This window comes from Rhipicephalus sanguineus, chromosome 1 (assembly GCF_013339695.2).
Source record: "Rhipicephalus sanguineus isolate Rsan-2018 chromosome 1, BIME_Rsan_1.4, whole genome shotgun sequence".
In the NCBI taxonomy this organism is placed as follows: domain Eukaryota; kingdom Metazoa; phylum Arthropoda; class Arachnida; order Ixodida; family Ixodidae; genus Rhipicephalus; species Rhipicephalus sanguineus.
In genome coordinates this window covers 32,569,412-32,587,392 of record NC_051176.1, presented here as the reverse complement: position 1 = coordinate 32,587,392, position 17,981 = coordinate 32,569,412, and the positions used below count along the sequence as shown (strand labels likewise).

The 17,981-nt window shown below is 47.6% G+C and overlaps 1 protein-coding gene across 3 annotated transcripts in view; it reads right to left on the bottom strand.

Moving 5' to 3' along the window:
- Positions 1-3,075: 3,075 nt before the first annotated feature.
- Positions 3,076-17,981, bottom strand: part of LOC119390262 (DAZ-associated protein 2) — an 86,728-nt gene continuing 71,822 nt past the window's right edge. For all 3 annotated transcript variants that reach the window (XM_037657843.2, XM_049413970.1, XM_037657850.2), the window contains exons 2-3: positions 5,279-5,566; positions 3,076-3,265 (exon numbers count right to left, since the gene is read on the bottom strand). In XM_037657843.2, the coding sequence (XP_037513771.1) occupies positions 3,137-3,265; positions 5,279-5,566 (417 nt within the window). In that variant the 3' untranslated portion in view covers positions 3,076-3,136. The remainder of the gene's footprint in view (positions 3,266-5,278; positions 5,567-17,981) is intronic.

Here is a 17,981-nt window from a genome sequence, read left to right as displayed (position 1 = left end):
GCATTGCCACCATTCTCATGTCTGCTCATTCAAGCTTATGAAGCCTCTGCTTTGTATTAAGCCAACTTGCATGGCAGTTTTCCAGACATGTGAATACATCAATATACCTTAATGTAGCTTTTATACTTACCATAAAATACTGAGCAAGCACCCCCCCCCCCATGGTGAAAGATAATCCGACAAAGTTCGGAGGGGGGGCCCTTGCTCGGTCACGGATCAAAATTCAAGATGGCGGCAGAACCGCCCGAGCTTCCAAAGAAGTGCTCTCTTGAATACGCATGCATTCACTGCTGTTATTTGCCCTCGTTGGGTGAATAAAAACAGTGAATGAAGCAGTGAAAATGGCGGTAGGCCCGGAGGGGGCGCTTGCTCAGTCATTAGCGCATATTTCAAATCTCCCGAAAAAGGGAGGGGGGCACTTGCTCGGGTGGGGACGCTTGCTCGGGATTTTACAATGGTGCTTTTTTAATCTCTGTGTAGCATCGCCACAGCTTAGGCATACATTCTTTAGAAAAAAGCCAGAATTTCATGGCCTTTCACTATGTAGATGCTACAGTATACACCAAGGTTGTATTGCGAGTGTTTGGTGCTTAAAGCTAACTAGCGGAGCAATCACATCCAATGTTCTGGTGCTCAGTCAGATGCAAGCCACGAAAAATGACACTGGGCGACCTCTGCATTCTCTTTGAGAAACTCCGAGGCCAAAGTGCCCGCCTTGATGAAATGATTTTAAGTGCAGCAGCTGCAAGATCTCTTGCTAGCTAGCAGTACTAATAACAGAAATGTGCAATAAAATTTAACATGGCCACATGCCTTCAGACATTTTTGAAAAGGTTTAAAGGGGAACTCGTGTTATTTAACCATATTATGATATCGCCGTTTTCTAATGATCGATTGTTAACAGGTGGGCTTGACCAATTTCCTTAGAAACTCATAATTTTAAATAACCAAAAGTCAATGAGTTGAAAGTCAAGCAAAAATAGATAGCTGCTTTGCACAACGTCTATGATGATGTCACAATCTGTCCTGTTGTAATATAATATAGTACACATGGTGCTAGTGCCAATGACACCTGGCAATGCATCGTGCAGTGCCATCTTTTCGGAACTTGACACCAGCGCATTTTAGTGACGATGAGAGCGCTGAATGACTGCCATTTACTTTTGGCCGCCTGCTCAGGGAGGTAGCTATGGAGGCTATGACGCCAGGCAGGGTGGTCCGCATTCAAATGCATTATTCAAGAACTCATAGCTACCAATCTTTAAAATTCATTTTCAGAAAAATTAAATGACCTGCAATCAGAATGTTTGGCACAGATCACCGGAGTGCCAAAGCAAACACCTACTGAAAACATTATTGAGATCAGAGGACATCGAAAAATCACCATAACAGTCCTTAAAGTACTGATCGTGTGTCAACAAACTTAAGAGTAGGCGTTTTTGTTTTTACTTTAAACTAATTTTTCAATAACTCACCACAGTTTATTAGACAACACTGATTCTTGACAAAGTTTATTTCCGTTTCACTCCAAACACTATATAGCATGGCCATACAGAACACACAAGCAGAAATGTGAAGATGGTGGCTCAACAGAGTGTTGACAGCTGATGAGGCGACATGCATGCGTGCCGTGCAGTACATAAAACAGAAGAACACTATCCTACATTTACTCAAAACAAGGACACTTCAATAACAACCAAACAATTACCAAGTTCTCACTAAAGCTTGAGGATTGAGTTTGCCACACCAGTTCTCTGTTAAACTGCAAAAATTCATAACAGCTACATTAACAGCTTGATCCCCTCAACAAAAATGCTTGACTGTTCAACAAGCACATGTGCACTTTTAGTGTTGTTGTTTTACGTGCCAGAAATTTCACTTCTTTCATCTAAAGTAAAAATGTCAAGTTGCTACATCCCGAAGGAAGTGAGGCAAGCCTTCCTCCAGCTCCAGGATGCGGCTTCTCTGTACACCTGGTGTTTAATAGCTCAAGTCTTTTACCTGTTTTAACACCAGACTACTGGCATTGTCCAAGAAGCAATACTTCCAAATATGGCGGCAACAGGGGCTAGTTGGTACATCTTCATGCTTGTGATGTGCTGGACACGGACCAAAAAAACCCTGTGTTGTTTCCTTGTTTTTTTTTTCTGGTCCGTGTCCACCTGCAGCGCATCACAAGCATGAATACTTCCAAAAGCCGAAGGTTGCTCTTAGAGACAGTGTCGTGCTCATGTTGCTCGAGTTGTTTTGCAGCAACACTGCACACAATGTCACAATGAGCAGAAACACTAGCTGTTAGAGTTTTTCAGCCAGGTGAGCCACATAGCCACTTCCTGTCTTGGATTCTGGTGCAGGCATTCGTAACGAGGCCCGCTTAGAGTGAAATAGCCCTCAGTAGGCCATTGATCGGCATGAGCAATATGGCAAATATTTAAGACATCGCAACTTCTTGACTGATGCTGCACATTTTTCCTCCTCTTTGAGGAGACTCTACTTCGTGCTCTACATCGAGAGTATTAAGTCATAAGTAAGCTGTGAAAAGATGTTTGCGATACTTGATAGAGGTTGCAAAATTGAAAGACACCACGCAAGACAACTGGGAAAGCTGCAGTATTGCGACACTCTCTTGAATAATGTCTTAGGTTATCAGAGAGTCCCGGGACCAAAAGAGAAGGAGAGCCTGTTAACAATGCCACTGCTTGCTGAGCTAGCCTAGGCAAGCACCTCAACTGAAGCAGAGCATGGACTGGACTGTACATCACTCTGCCCTGAAATGCCCATCATCCAGTCCAAGATCGCCAGATCTGGCCTTCAGGCTGCTACAATTCTCTCTGTTGGAACAGAGAAAACGCTGACGTTGTTCATTCAAAGCAAACATGCTGTCCCATGAAAATTCCCTCGTGTGCATAGTTTTCAGTTTCTAGATGAACGGCACTGAGCACTCAAAATCCAACAGAGCAACTGCAACCTGGAGAGCATTTCTAGTGGCCCTAGTGAAAGGAAGGTAAACTGCAGCATCGCTCTACAAGACATGGCAGACACAGCCTCACAAAATGGTGCTCCCTTTGTGAAGGAAAATAAAAGCCTTGGAACTGTAAACACAGCAGCCAGAGCATTGGTGGAGGCTCTTTTGTGTCTACCAGAAGGTGTAGCCACCTCCGGCGCCAGTGGTCCAGAAGTTGTTCTTCTTTTGGCCTAGGACTACGGGATTGCCTTGCATGGCAGCCAGCTGAGCAGCATTTGGGGGAACTCCAGGGGGAGGAGGCTGCAGAAAGCAAATTCCAATTTGGTAACGCATTGAAAATTGGCGCCTCCATAGCACTGATGCTGCAGTAACCTCACACAAGAAAAAAAAATTAGGCAAGATACGATGGAATCTCGTGCTGAACTTGACTGTGCACTCTTGGCTCAATAAAAACTTCAAACGAAAAGCATTTTTATAACTAGATTTATTTTTACAACATTAAAACTGAGCCCCTGCAGAATATAATTATTCCCATTCTTAATTACAGGAGCATTTCTAAAGAAAACAATGCTCCCTCTGCATCATATGCAAATGCTTAAACCTTCTTTCTGTAAATCAGTGGAACTGTTGGGATAGAAAATCGAAAAGAACCTGACAGGCAGTCAGAGCTACATTCATTTAAGTTTTTTGCTATCAAGATGGCCAAAGCGCACATTTTGCAGTGATTCGAGAAGTGTCACCTGCATTGGAGGCAATTCTAATCAGTCATTTTTATGAAGTTTTATTCTTTGCAACTCCCTAAAGAGCCCAAATGGGTAAATGTGACCTAAATTTTTAAAGACAGCCATCAATCTGTGCAGTACATGGCCGCTCCCAGAGAAGATCTCGAAAGTGTGCTTGCCGCTGTGATGAAATGCCATCAATAGAATCTTATGGCATGGCAATGAATGAGTTCAGTACAACCTCCGTACATGTGCTACAACATGTACAACGTGCTTTCACATAATTTTTTTAGCATTTAAAGAACTTGTTGTCACTGGAGTTCCACCAGTTCAGCTAAACTATATTGCCACACGCGCTTCTTTTGTTATTCTTATGTAACTATAGTCCGCTGCATGCGTAGCCGCTGCCTTGCGCAAGCCACGCCCTAATATGTGAAAACCTTCCAGATTATGTTAGAATCTTCTTGTAGGCTTGAGCACGAAAACGCGAACAGCTGAGATTATTCTGGATCTAATGCGCCCACCAGCGATAAGGCTCGAATGCTCGATACTGCGTGTATTAAAGCCGACGCACCTTGCTGCAGGTCAGTTTTATCGACGGCCGACGCTCTGTTCGCCGCTAACAGTGTACAGTGTGTATTGCTGTAGTTTCACTTTCCGTCTCCCAGCCACAAGTTCGGCGAAATAAAACCTTTCATCTTGGACACGCTGACTGCTGCCTTCGTCGACGTCACGACCCCGTGACAATATGATATGCTTGAATTTACAAATCCATATGTTTACTTAGCAAATAAACTAAATTCCACCAATTAACTTTTAATCAGTTACATTAAGACACACAAGTTCGAATTGTGGGAGGAAGGTTGATGATTTCCCAAGATATGTTTAATATGTATTTTCAAGACATCAGTCTCCAAAATGAGAATAGAACCATTAATTTCAAAATTTTTACACTGTTTGAGACTCAATTAAATTAACCATATGCTCAGATGAAATAGTGCATGCTGATGCAGGGTAATGCTTTCAGTATGTTGTCTCTATTTGTAAGTGCACCTCTTGGTGGCACCACTGATGCATACCAGAAACAGTTTTATGCTATTGTGAAGCAGTTTTATATGGACAGAAAAACTGACAGCCAATAACTCTTGGAGTGCATAGACAATATAGGAGAAAACAGAACAGTTACTCAGGAGGGGTGCCTAATACTGAAGGTATGTTTCAGGAACATCAGTGGTACATACTCCACAAGTAGAAGAGCAAATAGAAACATGTTTAACATTACGTGTAGCGGTTATAATCCGCACATAAGCACTCTCTCTGGTTCGTAATCATCCAAATTTTTTCATAAATTACATTCGCAGTAACTAGCCTAATGCTCCAACTAATAGTATGGGCACCCAAAAAAATTTATCAGTGTGCTTGAAATGAACAGTGTGACCTAACTGATGTTGAACAAATGAAAGTCAACTACACTGTTCCAAGTCGAAGCAACGTCTGCATCACATATAATTCTTTCACTCCTCTTCACTACTGATTTACTAGAGTTACGAAGCAGCAAACTAAGAGTAAGTCAATGAGAAAGTCCGCTTACAGGAATGCTAGGCTTGCTGTGCGTGAAGCGGGCCCCAGCATCAAAGGCATCCGGGACATGGTACACAGCCTGCTGTGGCAGGCCCGGCTGCTGTGGGTACGAGGCCATTGGATATTGCCCTGGAGCTGGTGAGGGGTATGGCTGTCCAGGAGCCGGATACAGCCGGGATGGGTGGTCCATGGGCTGTTCAGTCTGGCATGGGTTTGGAGCAGTGGGCGTGTAGGGCGGTGGGGGATCGTACGGCATGGCCCCTGGTACAGCCCCAGGCATGGCACCGGGCATGGGTGCCTGCATTAATGGTAATGAAGCAACGAAATTAGCAGATGTTCTGGGAACACACTGTTGTATTTTCCAGACATCAGCTATACAATCTACTTTTCCTGTCTAATGTATTAGAGGCTTTCTATTTTAAGCTACTTATTAAGGTACTCAATAAGTAAAATTAAATAAGTGTCTACAATTAAAACATATTGAGGGCATCTTAGGATTTTGTTCTGCTTTGGAGGATGCTTACCCTGTTCACGTTTCAAGTGTGTGATTATTCTGTATCAATATGCATTGTCTAGAGATTAGATTCTCTTTTATATATATTATGAACTGTGTGGGTTTTTTACAAGATCTAAAGAAATGCATTCCGAAAGTGTTTTGGGAAAAATATTTGGAATATTTAAAGGCCACGTGAATTTCAGCCTACAGTGAAAAACCAAAAGTGAGGAAACGCCACCAGAAAAATTACTGTTTCATGCAACGCCATAGTGCAAGATCTAGATTTGGGCACTGCACGACTTTTTTTGTTCTATTTCTGTTTAATGAAGTCAGAATAGCCAAATTGGAGCATTTCTGCAAACTTTCTTTGGCTGGAGAATAAAATACGAAATTATGGCATACAGGAAAGCATAATTTCATTTTCACCTGTACTCTAAGAAAACTCTGAATGAAAAAAAGGCCACTTTGCCTTATGCACGTTTATGACCACAGTAAGTGAGGTGACCCACAAAAAGAATGGGAAGTGGATGCACAGGGATAATAAATCTTATTATAATGTCGTCTTAATCTTTTTTTTTCTGGGTGAGCATCCCAATTAAAGTTTCGCTTCTCCTCATGGTACCTTCATTGGCGGGAATTGCCAGCCGGGTCCTGCATAAATGCAGCTGAATTTTCGGAGCAACGCCAGAAGTTCATGCAGCTACGCCTGAAAGACCTTTGCCCCCAGAAGGACCTCGTTCATCCTAGTGAGGAATATTCCTAATGGGTCTCTGTTTATATTTTTATGCCTTCAAGATCGTCACATGACTCTGCCACTTTTTCTATGGTGCAAAAGCTCTACCACTTCATGCCTCGCAAGGTCATTCATCGCGTCGGAATGACCTTGAGCCGCCGGAGTGCAAGCGGAAGGCGCGGTCTTGGCTGAAGAAGAGCCGTATGGCTCGAGGCGTGTGCAGCGAAATAGCAGAATGCCCTTGGCTCTCGATTAGCCCGGACTAGAGGATCCGTTTTGAGTGGGCCGAACCGGTTTCGCGCCTTCTTGGGGGTGAGGCGCGGAATGTGGAAAATACTATGGTGGCGGAACGGTCTAAATGGATAGGGTTGCGATATGCAGGCTGTGAGGCACGCGCTTCTCGCCAAGCATTCTTGTGGGATGCGGGCCACGTATAGCAGGGACAACGATGAGTGTCCCTTGCGGCGCACTCGCAGGTACCGTAAAGTCCCACGTTCCTCGATATGTCAAGTGCATTGCGCGTGCACCCCGCATATCCCTTTCGATGAGAGCGCGCTCTGTTCTGTCCACGATCTCACTTTCAACCCCTCGTTCGTACCACTCAAACGCTTCTAGTACACTCTACCCGGACGCTACAGCTTCGGCTTCTTAGGAGCGAAGCTCCTTAGGCCCGCACTCCTCCGCGCCGTCGAAGCTCCCTTCTCTTTAAGCATCGCTTTAGGTTGCAGTGGCCGGTGATTTAAGAGGAAATGTTTAGGCCTTGAGCGGTTTGGTTCTAGCGCACCAGAAATTCGAGGTTAAAAGAAATGCGCTCTATGCACAACTGGTTACAATGGTCGTCTTCACTTTCACCACCTTTATTGTGGATTGTGAAATTACAACCATCATTCTAGAGCACTACGGGCGCTTTGTCGAAGGTAGTAGCAGACGGCCTCCCCACCCGGCGCCGATGCAAAAAAACAATGAAACGCTGCGCGCGCCGAACGCCGCCGTCGTCGAAGCTCCCCGCCGCATCACCGCTCGCACCCTTCTCCCACCTCTCTCCCTGCGCTGCGCGCGCCGCACATTCAGTCGTTCCCGCCACCGAGCGCAGCAGACGCTCTCCCCACCCTGCCGCCTTCATGAAAGGCAGCAGCGAGATCAGGCGCATAGTCGTCCCATTTCTAAGGAGCTTCGTTCATCGGTTGTATTAGTACACGGAACAACTGCTAGTTTGTCTTTCGTACTCGCGTCTGTCTCGCTCCAAGTCACGCCACGTGATCCGCTGCGGAGAGGCGTCGCTTGGAGCCTCGCCGCTGCGGTACCACGTGATTAGGCGAAGCTTTAGCCCAGTGTTTCTCAGTCGTCGATGTGTCGGGGAACCCTTGTGGACTGGCCCAAGTGATGGCGGACCCCTTGGTGTGACAAACCGGATGATGGGGGAGAGGTGAGGGGGACGCGCTCGCTGCCGCATTAAAAGGAAGACATAACAGGCGAAGGAAATGCAGCGCTATTGCGGCTGATGTGGCACGCTTAGTTTCTAATTGAGGCGTTGGGGCAGCCGAGGTGATCTGGTTCAGAGCGGTGCTGCAGTTACTGGAGAAGGACCTGGAACTGGGAATATGTCAAAAATCGCCTGCAAAAACTTCTTTAGATGCGAAGCAGCTTTTGCGCTGGGCTTTGTCCGTAGTTCCATTGGCGACCGTCCGCTTTCTAAAACCTACCATAGCCATCTGTAACATTGAGCACGCGCTCGCGCCAAGAAGTCTTCTTCGTCTTATTCTTCGACCGCCTTGATGATGATACGTGCAGAGCACTTTAGGGGCCCGGGCTGCCGTATGCTGTCCTAGCTTGGCGTAACGCAGACAAAACCACGTGTGCTGGCACGCGCTAGCGCGTTCGGGACTGGGTAAGGGGCCGGGTAAGACGCTGTGGCCTCTCCCCCTTACACTCTCAGCAATCATGTGATGGCGTCGGCGAACGAGATTCTGCAGGCGCGCGATGAACCAACGCGTTGTATCCTAGTCAGAACGCGCTTGCACGCGCTAGCGCGTTCGGGCCTGTGTAAGGGCTGTGTAAGACGCTGTGGCCTCTCCCCCTTACACCCTCTCAGCAATCACGTGATGGCGTCGGGGAACGAGATTCTGCAGACGCGCGATGAAACCGCGTGGCGTGCTCCAACAAGAGTTCGGGACGAGTAACAGCAACAGCAAGCGTAATGAATTCATGGTGTGCCTCACATGCAAGGACGCGTTAACATCGGCCAAGGTGCCCGTGATGGACGGAATAAGTCGACCCATGCGCTCCTTCGCATCCCCACATGGTTCCCTTTAGTGGGAGATGGTGAATTTTTTTTTTTTGCGGGCGATGGCGTCACGGAACCCCATTTGAGAACCCCTGGTTTAGTCAATGTCTCCGGTTTAACCATGGTTTTATAACGGCTGCTTCGCCTGCGCTTGGTCGCTCAGTTGGCTCAGTTTTACTATGTATGGTACACCGGCCGGGGTTGTGTGTGCGTGCCCTTCAGCGCAAGCAAAAGTTAAAGTTGCCTGCTGAAACACCGGGGCAAAGGGATGCCAGATTAACACGTCATGGAGAAGCTCACCAAACGCGTGCCAAGATCGAAGCTACTGAAGCCGCCGCCAGTGTGCATACACTTTGCAAAACCAAGACAAACATACACCGTTTACAAAAGTTACACCTCTGCCATTTTTTTCCCTCTCACTACGAAGTAGGCTGGATGGATGGATGCTATGAGCGTCCCCTTTATAACGGGGCGGTGACATGTCTGCCACCATGCTCGAAGAAAAAAGAAAAACTTCCTTGTTTCATGCTGGCCTAATACCTTGTCTACATTGATTAAATCTATCTTATTATACCAAAAAAATTTATAAATTCACGGTCTATCTCTCTGCCTCTTAAGGCAGAATGACCTTATTTCCCCCCCCCCCCCCCATTATTTATTTTTGTACTTTATCTCTGCTCTTCTGCCACCAATACTCTAACCGTCTCTTACTTATTTCTATCGCGGACGTGTTCAGCTTTCCATTGTTGTCCCTAAAACCCAAGGCTTCCTGTAGACTCGTGCCCACAAGTATACCTGGGTGAATATCGCCACATTCAACCAGTACATGTTCCATCGTTTCATTAGTTCCCCCGCAGCATGTACAGTGTTCGTCTTCGTTACTGAATCTCGCTTTATAACTTCGCGTTCTAAGGCAGCCCGACCTTGCTTCAAACAGTAAAGCGCTTCCCCTTGAATTATCATAAAACCTTTCCCTCCTTATTTCGTTTTTTCCTATTCGGTAGTTACTCAGAGCCGGCTTCTTTTCCATCGCTGTCATCCAATAAGTCCTCTCCGCCTCTCTGACCTTCCGCTTAATGCTCCTTGTTGCCATATCGCCCGCACTGCCAGCCGTATATTTACTGGTGAGCCTCCTAGTTCTTTTCCTCCACTGCGTGTCAACGCTTTTTCTATACAAATACCTGAAAACCTTCTCTGCCCATCTACTCTCCTTCATTTTCCTCAGCCTCTCTTCGAATCTCATTTTGCTCTGCGCTTCCCTCACTTCAAAGCCTGTCCATCCCATATCACCCTTTACCGCCTCATTTGTCGTCTTCCCGTGAGCGCCCAACGCGAGGCGGCCCACCGTCCTTTGATTTACATCCATTCCTGATTGCACCTCTGACTTCATGCAAACCACTGAGTTCCCAAATGTAAGCCCCGGGACCATCACACCCTTCCACAGCCCTCGAAGCACCTCGTACCTATTGTATCCCCATAAAGCTCTGTGCTTCATAACTGCAGCATTCCTCTTTCCCTTTGCTACCGCTGCTTTCTCTTGTACCTCCATATATCTATCCCCCTCATTTACCCATACTCCGAGGTACTTGTACTCGCTTACCCTCGGTATTTTTTGGCCCTGTATGGAGACCGCATGGTCTTCGTGATCACTGAATACCATCAATCCACATTTTGTTGCACTAAATCCTAGTCCTAGAGCCTCACATTCCCTTCCGCATATATCTGCCAGTCGCTGTATATCATCTTGACTGTCCGCAAATAAGACAATATCATCAGCATAAAATAGACCTGGAAGCTTCTGCTCAACCATCGTGCCGACCTGTTTGTGTGACAAATTAAATCCAATGTTGCTACCTTCTAGCGCTTTTTCCATCCTCATGAAAATAAAGGCGCCATCTGGAACCGCCAGTGCCCCCAACCTTCACTGGTTTGCTTGGCGTCACGCGTGCGCAGCGAGCTCTGTCAAAAACATTATGCGGGCACGTGAAGCAAACACACGTGCGCGCCTTCCGATGTCACGCGCGTCCTTCTCGCAGCTCGCGAACAGAACAAACAGAAAAAGGGAATGTGGGCAGCGAGGCAATCTCCGGCGAGGCTCGACACCGGTGAACGTTATAGCTAAACACAGCCTTCATGCCTCAACATGCATATAGCGCGTGAATAAGAGAAAGGGGGAGGGGCATGACCCACCTTATTAGCTCTCTCGTTACCGTGGCGACATTTTGTAGGTATTACGAATAAGGTGACAGGTAAAATGAAATATTTTATATCATTATAAAGCTAAGTGATTGTACTTTTAATTAGTATTACTTAAAAATTAATATTGGGGTATAATATGCACGAATATTCATGAAAAACAAGATTTATTGAACACTGCATAGAACGTTTGCAATGTTGTGCTCACAACATGAAAGAAAAAAAAAGCGAAAAATAACCTGAAATTCACAAAATGTTTGCTCAATAGTTTTCTTCATAAGAGGAAAGGTAGCATGATCTAGTACATAAAGCGTATGAGTTACCGATTTTTTTTTTGCCTGCCCAGTGAAAACTTCATTATTCCATCAAGTTACACGGTTACATATTTTTCTCTTCTACAAATTTTCCACAGACAGCAATACGATGAATAAAATCAAGATGAGGAATAAATATTCTATTGAGCCAAAGGCATTTCAGCAAATTAAGCTAAATAGCAGCGCAGAAAAAAATTCAGATACCAAACGGTAGCACTGAACACGGCACCAAAACATTCTAAAGTATCGCTTCACCGCAAACAAAAATATTCTAGACGTGTAGGCTACAAAAAAGTATTCACATCTCAATGTCTGACACTACCGAAACAGGCGGAACCATGTCTGAAAGCTCTAATGCGTAAATTTTTTTTTCTAAGGTTGGTGTGCCACTGGGCAAAACGCATTGCAAGTGGCACTTGTTTGGCAGTCGAAGTTTCGTGTCCTCATAGCACTTTTTGCCCCGCCTCATCAATCGGTAGTACTTGTTTTGGGGAGGTGTAGTCGTGGAAGCTCGACGATGTCCAAATAGATCAGGAGGCAAATGAACCACCTCTGCAGCCGTGACCATTTCCCAAGAACCATCATCTCGGCATAAGACTGCTTCTACAGAATTTGCAACCACGCATTCTAATTTTTAACACTAATTCTGTTTATTACTTCTTCCGTGAAAAAGATGCCCAAAACTGAGAGTTTCCTTGCGACACATATCGCTTCGCTGCGCAACACTACTCTGAGTTCACGGCCGGGTACCCTTCTTCGGCTGAACATCACTCTCTGCTGGCTGAAAGTGACGTCACCAAATATTCATCATATACTGCAGAGACACTACAAATAAAAGATATGATCGTGCCAAACTCCTCACTGCATTTCAACCAGCATTAAAAAATGATGTGCCAGAAAACGAAACGAACTGATCGACGCCTGACTACGATCCGGGCTCGTTCTACGGTTGATCATCCAATTACATCTCATGATTTGACATCATCCTCAGTGTCACTTCTGCTAAAAACAGCAAAAGAAATCGCTTGCGGACGCAACAGAATTGTCGAAGGAACGACACTTCTGAGAGGGTCTCGCTACCGGGTCGTCTGCCATCTTCGCGAATAAACCAAGCGAACAGCTATCTTTGAGTCGCAGTTAAAAATCGCCACTGCTCGGGAAAAAAAACTAAACTACGCCGGAGACGAAACATTAGTGCTTACAGAATGCGCTAAATGGCACAACTAGTTGACAGGAGCGTCCGTAGTTTGAAGAGGCCCTGCAACACATTTCCAGGTAACCGTCTAACGGCTTCATTAAAAGAGCTGACGTCAGCTGGCGGAGAGAATTCCCCTCAAAAGTACACGGACGAGGCGAACGGAGAGGGAGACCAGACTACTCTGGTGGCTTGTACAAGGCTATTGAGACATGCGCTGCTGCCTTTCGCAGAATGCGCGTAAAGAAATACCGACGCTGCTATGCCCTTTGGTTGGGTCGCCAGCAGTATTTCACGTGCTTTTGTTGTTGCAAGCCCGGACTGAAAAAGGTGCAATTCTTCGCGAGGTCGTTGACGGCGGCCTTTTTCTCCCCTCTGCTGAAGAAATTGTGCACAGCCTTTCGGATCAGTCAACTTTCGTTCTAATCTCTGGGGCTTTGGTCATGCAGTGGAGTAATAGTAACTGAAATGAAGCCACGGCCGAAACGTAAATGAGTAAAAATATGCAATTTTCGTAAGTGTGCTCCTTCATTTCTTCGACTACATGTGCACCGGACCTTCGGAACTTTCTTTTGATAATATATATATATATATATCTTATGGGAGCGCTCGGCGGCTGCGAGCGCTCATAGAAGAAGAGAACGATGATCACGTGTGCGCTCGCGTCACGCGGTCAGCAGCCGCTGGCAGCGGGCAGATGTGGCCGAGGCTCGATATAGTAAAGGTGGTTCCTGGTCTGTCTTGGTCTCGTTTCTGAGGGGTTTCTGGGCCAGCCGCAGCCACGAAACCCCCACATTTGGCGCCCAACGTGGGCGCAGACGATGCAAAGGTCGTGGATGACGTGGACGGAGCCGCTTGTGCTGAGGACGAGAGAGCCGTTGCAGAAGCTTCGAACAAGGCTGAGAAGTCCGAAAAAGCCGGGAAGAGTGAGGGGGAAAAACCCGAAAAGCCCGATGAACAATCCGGGAAGCCAGTGCTATAGGACCGGGCAAAGGATTGTCCCCCGTCGGAGACGACGCCTGGTACCAACCTCGGCGAGGGCCGTGGTGTGGGCGCCGGAGACACAGACAATCAGACCATCTACGTGGACGTCGCGCCCCCAAGGCTGCCGAGGTCGCCAGCGTTCGACGACTACCACGTGGAGGAGTGGGCGCCACCCATATGTGAATGGTCCGGACGGCTACAACGGCGAAACATGACGCAGCGAGACGTCCACTATGAAAACGGTGACATGCAACAGCGGCACCGCCAGGAGGCCTATTTCGTCTACTCTGAGCCCGCTATCTCGGTGGGACCGGTGCTGCATCAGGAGCATCGACGTTCTGTCTTGATCTCGCCGATGACCGTGGCCGTCAACCTGTGCGAGCCCGGTGCGCCTCCGTCTTCGGGAGGCGACAGAGTTGGCTTCGCTGCACACGTCAGCGGTTACTACGCCCGACAGCCCATGACGTCCCACAAGGAGCTGTGGATGGACAGCGCCGGCATGTGGTCGTGTGTGCCACGTGCGGTCCGCCGTGGCCAAGCAACGGGCCAGGGCTAGTTGCTCCATCTCCGTGGCATCTCCTCCTCCCCTTTTTCACCTGAGGGGAGGCTGCGAGCGCTCATTGAAGAGAACGATGATCACGCGTGCGCTCGCGTCACGCGGTCAGCAGCCGCTGGCACCGGGCAGAAGTGGCCGTGTGGCCGAGAGGGAGGCAGCCAGCACTGCGTCGTTCCACGCTGCTTGATGCAACGCGACGCTAACCGGGCCACCGGACGCTTATTTACCATAGACAGGGACTCCATTAGGGGGAGCGGATTCACTGCTGCACCCCGTTGCTCGAGTCCGAAATAAATGTACGAACAGCCCAGGAGACCAGGTCAGGCGAAGACTCAGCACTGCCTGTGTTATGTTATTCTTCGCCTGTCCCTGCTTCTTAAAGGAGCACTGACACAAAATTTTGTAGGCGAGATTAATTGTGGGACATATTTGCGTGGACACATCATCTACAAAACACCAAAGGCTAATATAGGATGTATTTAAAATAAATTTTAAAGTGCTTGTCGCGCAACTGCACGCAAAACGCCCCACCTCACGAAATCAACACCAAACAACCACCAGCCTCCTGCATCACGAGTTTGTGTTGGCTGTCATGATCTCCTAGTAGACCTTTTCAACGGAAAGAGGGGGCACCTCCTTTACAGGGAGTACAAAGGTTGATGTACTTGCCTCGGCAGTGCATTTTTGGGGGGGTCGCGCATATTTACAACATCCCAGAGGGGATTATAGCAGCACCCAGGAAGCCTTCGTTGAAAAGAGTGGTGAACGCGGTGCTCATGTGCACGCGGTTTTGTGTGCGCACGTAGCCAGCTATGTTTATAATAAAACCACTCTGGGCCCCTCCTCACTCAGCGCTCTCTGAAACCGAAACTGCAACTGGGCGCTATAAAACTATCTCCAAAAAATTAACCGTCGCGCGCTCGGGCAAACTTGGCTTCCCAGCCGTGATATTTGGGTCGTTAGCTACATACTGCAACAGAAAAAAACAATACGTAAAATTTTTGTGTCAGTGCTCCTTTAAGCTTACCGTACATTTATTATGACCTACCAACATGCACATGTGTCCACCCCTAATAAAAAAGAAGCCTCGCAATGTATACAAAAATGAAAATTAAGACCACGGCCTGTCTTCGCGTTGTCCCGGCTTTTTGGAAACAAAGGGAGCTCTTGAAATTCGACACCCTGGACCGTTAACGGTCATCGTCAGCATTGCCTTGCACGGGACAGGCCCGACGGAGCAAAGGTGTGGAATGATTAGGAGGGAGGAGTTCTGCACTGCTGTGCAGGTAACTAATGCATGCTCATATAGGAAACGTGCACTGAGCTGGTGGCGCCGTAGTGCGGGAGTGAACGAAAGCTACTGGCGTGCTCCGCGCAGCAGCCGACCCATGAGCGGAGCCTAGCCAGGTTGTTAGTGCTGCTTTTCAATGTCGCGTATAAATTGCTGCGTCGTAACCTGTGCCTATAACTATAAGAACTACGCACCTGGAACAAAGTTTTTCAGTTTTCCGCCGTGACCACGCTTCAGAAACCGGTGGGAACGCTGCATTAGTGTACGCCGCGTAAAGCAAGTGATCCTGCGGGCACGTTTATGAAGTACATGTAGCTAGTTCGCTGCGAATTTACGCTCCACGCAACTTAACTGATATTTTTACACTGCTGAAGGAATCGAGTGGCAGCCAGCAACGTGATCTCGAGTCTGAATTCTACATTTCGTTGGCAGAAAGCGATCGACAGATCCAGCAATTTTCCATCGTACGCTGCTGCTGTTTTTCCACCGTACCGAAGTTGGTCTAGCGGCGCAGTTCGTAAGCAGGAACAGTCAGGAAGAAGCCCCTCATGCCTGGGAAAATGCGTCGCGGACCGCGAGAATTTTAAAATTTGTTCCCCTTGTACTGCCGTTGCCCTTAACATCACTGTTAGTGCAAGCGACGCCGCGCCACGCCGTTCTATTGCGCTTCGGGACAGCTATCATATCACGTGCAAAGATAGGAGTTGACAAAGTTACTCAGTGACTCATGCAGTCAGCAACGTCTACGAACGAAGCTGAACTACAGCACGGAAAACTTCGCGGAACGGCCGCGCATTACTAAATGCAACACGTGCAGTTCGGTGAGCGTACGTTTTACTTGCGCCCATCGCAAGGGGTTGTCTGTAACGCATCTCAGGCACAAATATCATCTTTTACTCACAATAAGCAGGCAAAATGACAAGAAAGAATGCATACAGACATCGACGGTGACGGCCTTTGCTTCGAGGCTTACGCTGGCCGGCATCGCCCTTTTCCGTCACACGTCCGTCGCACGTCCGTGCTTTCCGTCACATCGAAAACATGATTGATTCCGTGTAATTTGTCCTTTCTCTTTGTCTGAGGCCCTAAAAGAATCCTGCACTGCCAACTTTCTGACAGCCTAGCAGTTTTATCAAATGTGTCACCTTCGCGCGAAGGAACTTGCATGCAACGCGGGCGTAGCAGACGGAGAGACGACGGTTCGTGGCACACCAGTTGAAAAGGAAGTGGCCACAAGTGGCCACTCGTGGTGCTGGCGGCGCATTGGCGCAGTGGACAGTTGCGCCACCTGTAGGTGCTGCACGTTTCCCATAATTGCTATCGCAATAAAATTATAAGTGGAGCGACAGCGCATGTGTAGCGCAAGTTAGAGGGTTAAAGGGACCGTCAACTGATTTTTCTCGACCCAGTTTTTTACGGCGCGACAGGAAGCTTACCCTTGGTAGCGTTTGTAGCTGCAGTGGTTCATCCTAAAAGCACGTAGTTATTATATAAGCAGTATTTTTCGATCTGAAAGGCTCCATACACGCATGAAGGCTTGCTCCAGCAACGCTGAGAATTGATAACGATGCCGCTAGCCCTTGTGAAAGCTGTCGTTGTTCTGCTTTCGCAGGAGTTACTGTAGCTATGCTTAACCACCTTTATTTTGAGCTTTCCAACCATTTTTGAAAATAGCAAGCTGTTACAATGAGATGATGTGGCTTTATACACCTTCTCGGTATTTGTACAGCGTTGTGCGCGCCTGCGCCCAAGGTTGCCTGCAGCTGTGTCATAGATGGCTTGTCCCGGCATGGGATCATTACGCCAAGCGAAGGCAGCGCCACTTTGTTGCACACAACTAACGCAGGCCTATATGTACGTTTTTATGGAGTAATGTCTTTTAATATAAAGAAATGAACAATATTTCAGTACTAACAGAAAAGTCATCGAACGCATACACCAATCAATGGTCACGTGACCGGCTTCATCGGACCGTTTATGATTTTGCCGCCAGAGGCGCCAAAGATCATTTTTCGCGACTTTCAATGAAGAAATAAAAATATAAATCCACCTCTCACGAGATAAACAGGGTTGGTTTGAGTCAATGCGACGTACAATCTTTCCATGAGTGCAGTCACCTCATTTCATGTTCTGGGCAGTTGTCGGTCCCTTTAAAAAAAGTCAGTTTCACCGTAAGGACCAAACAATGAATGCGAAAGCAACAAATCGTAGTGTTATAGGAAGTGAGGCTGCCAGCCAACTGTTTTGTATCCGATCTCGCGTAACTACAAAACGCTGGTGTAAGAGAATAAGGCCGCTCCATGGAGAGATGCTCTCCACAGAGTCACTTCGCGTTGAGAGCGCCGCGCGTAGAAGGGTATACGAGCCGCCCGCTCCGATGGCTGTCGAGATCGCGCCCTTGATTCAAAGTTGCTGCTCGCGCGACACCCGCCCCTCGCGTCTTTTCATGCTCGTTAAAGAAGGGTGGGGCGTTTCCTGTCTGCTTCGACGGCAGGCCTCCCGAGCGGGGTGATGTTATCGCATGCACCCTCCGAGCGACGGAAATGGGCCGGCTCGTTTGATCTCTGCTTCGGCCGCGTCGTCGCGCCCGCTCGCGCGCTTTTACCCGCGGTAGAACATACGATGCGTGGAGGGATATTATCAATTTGGACTTCATACGGGACA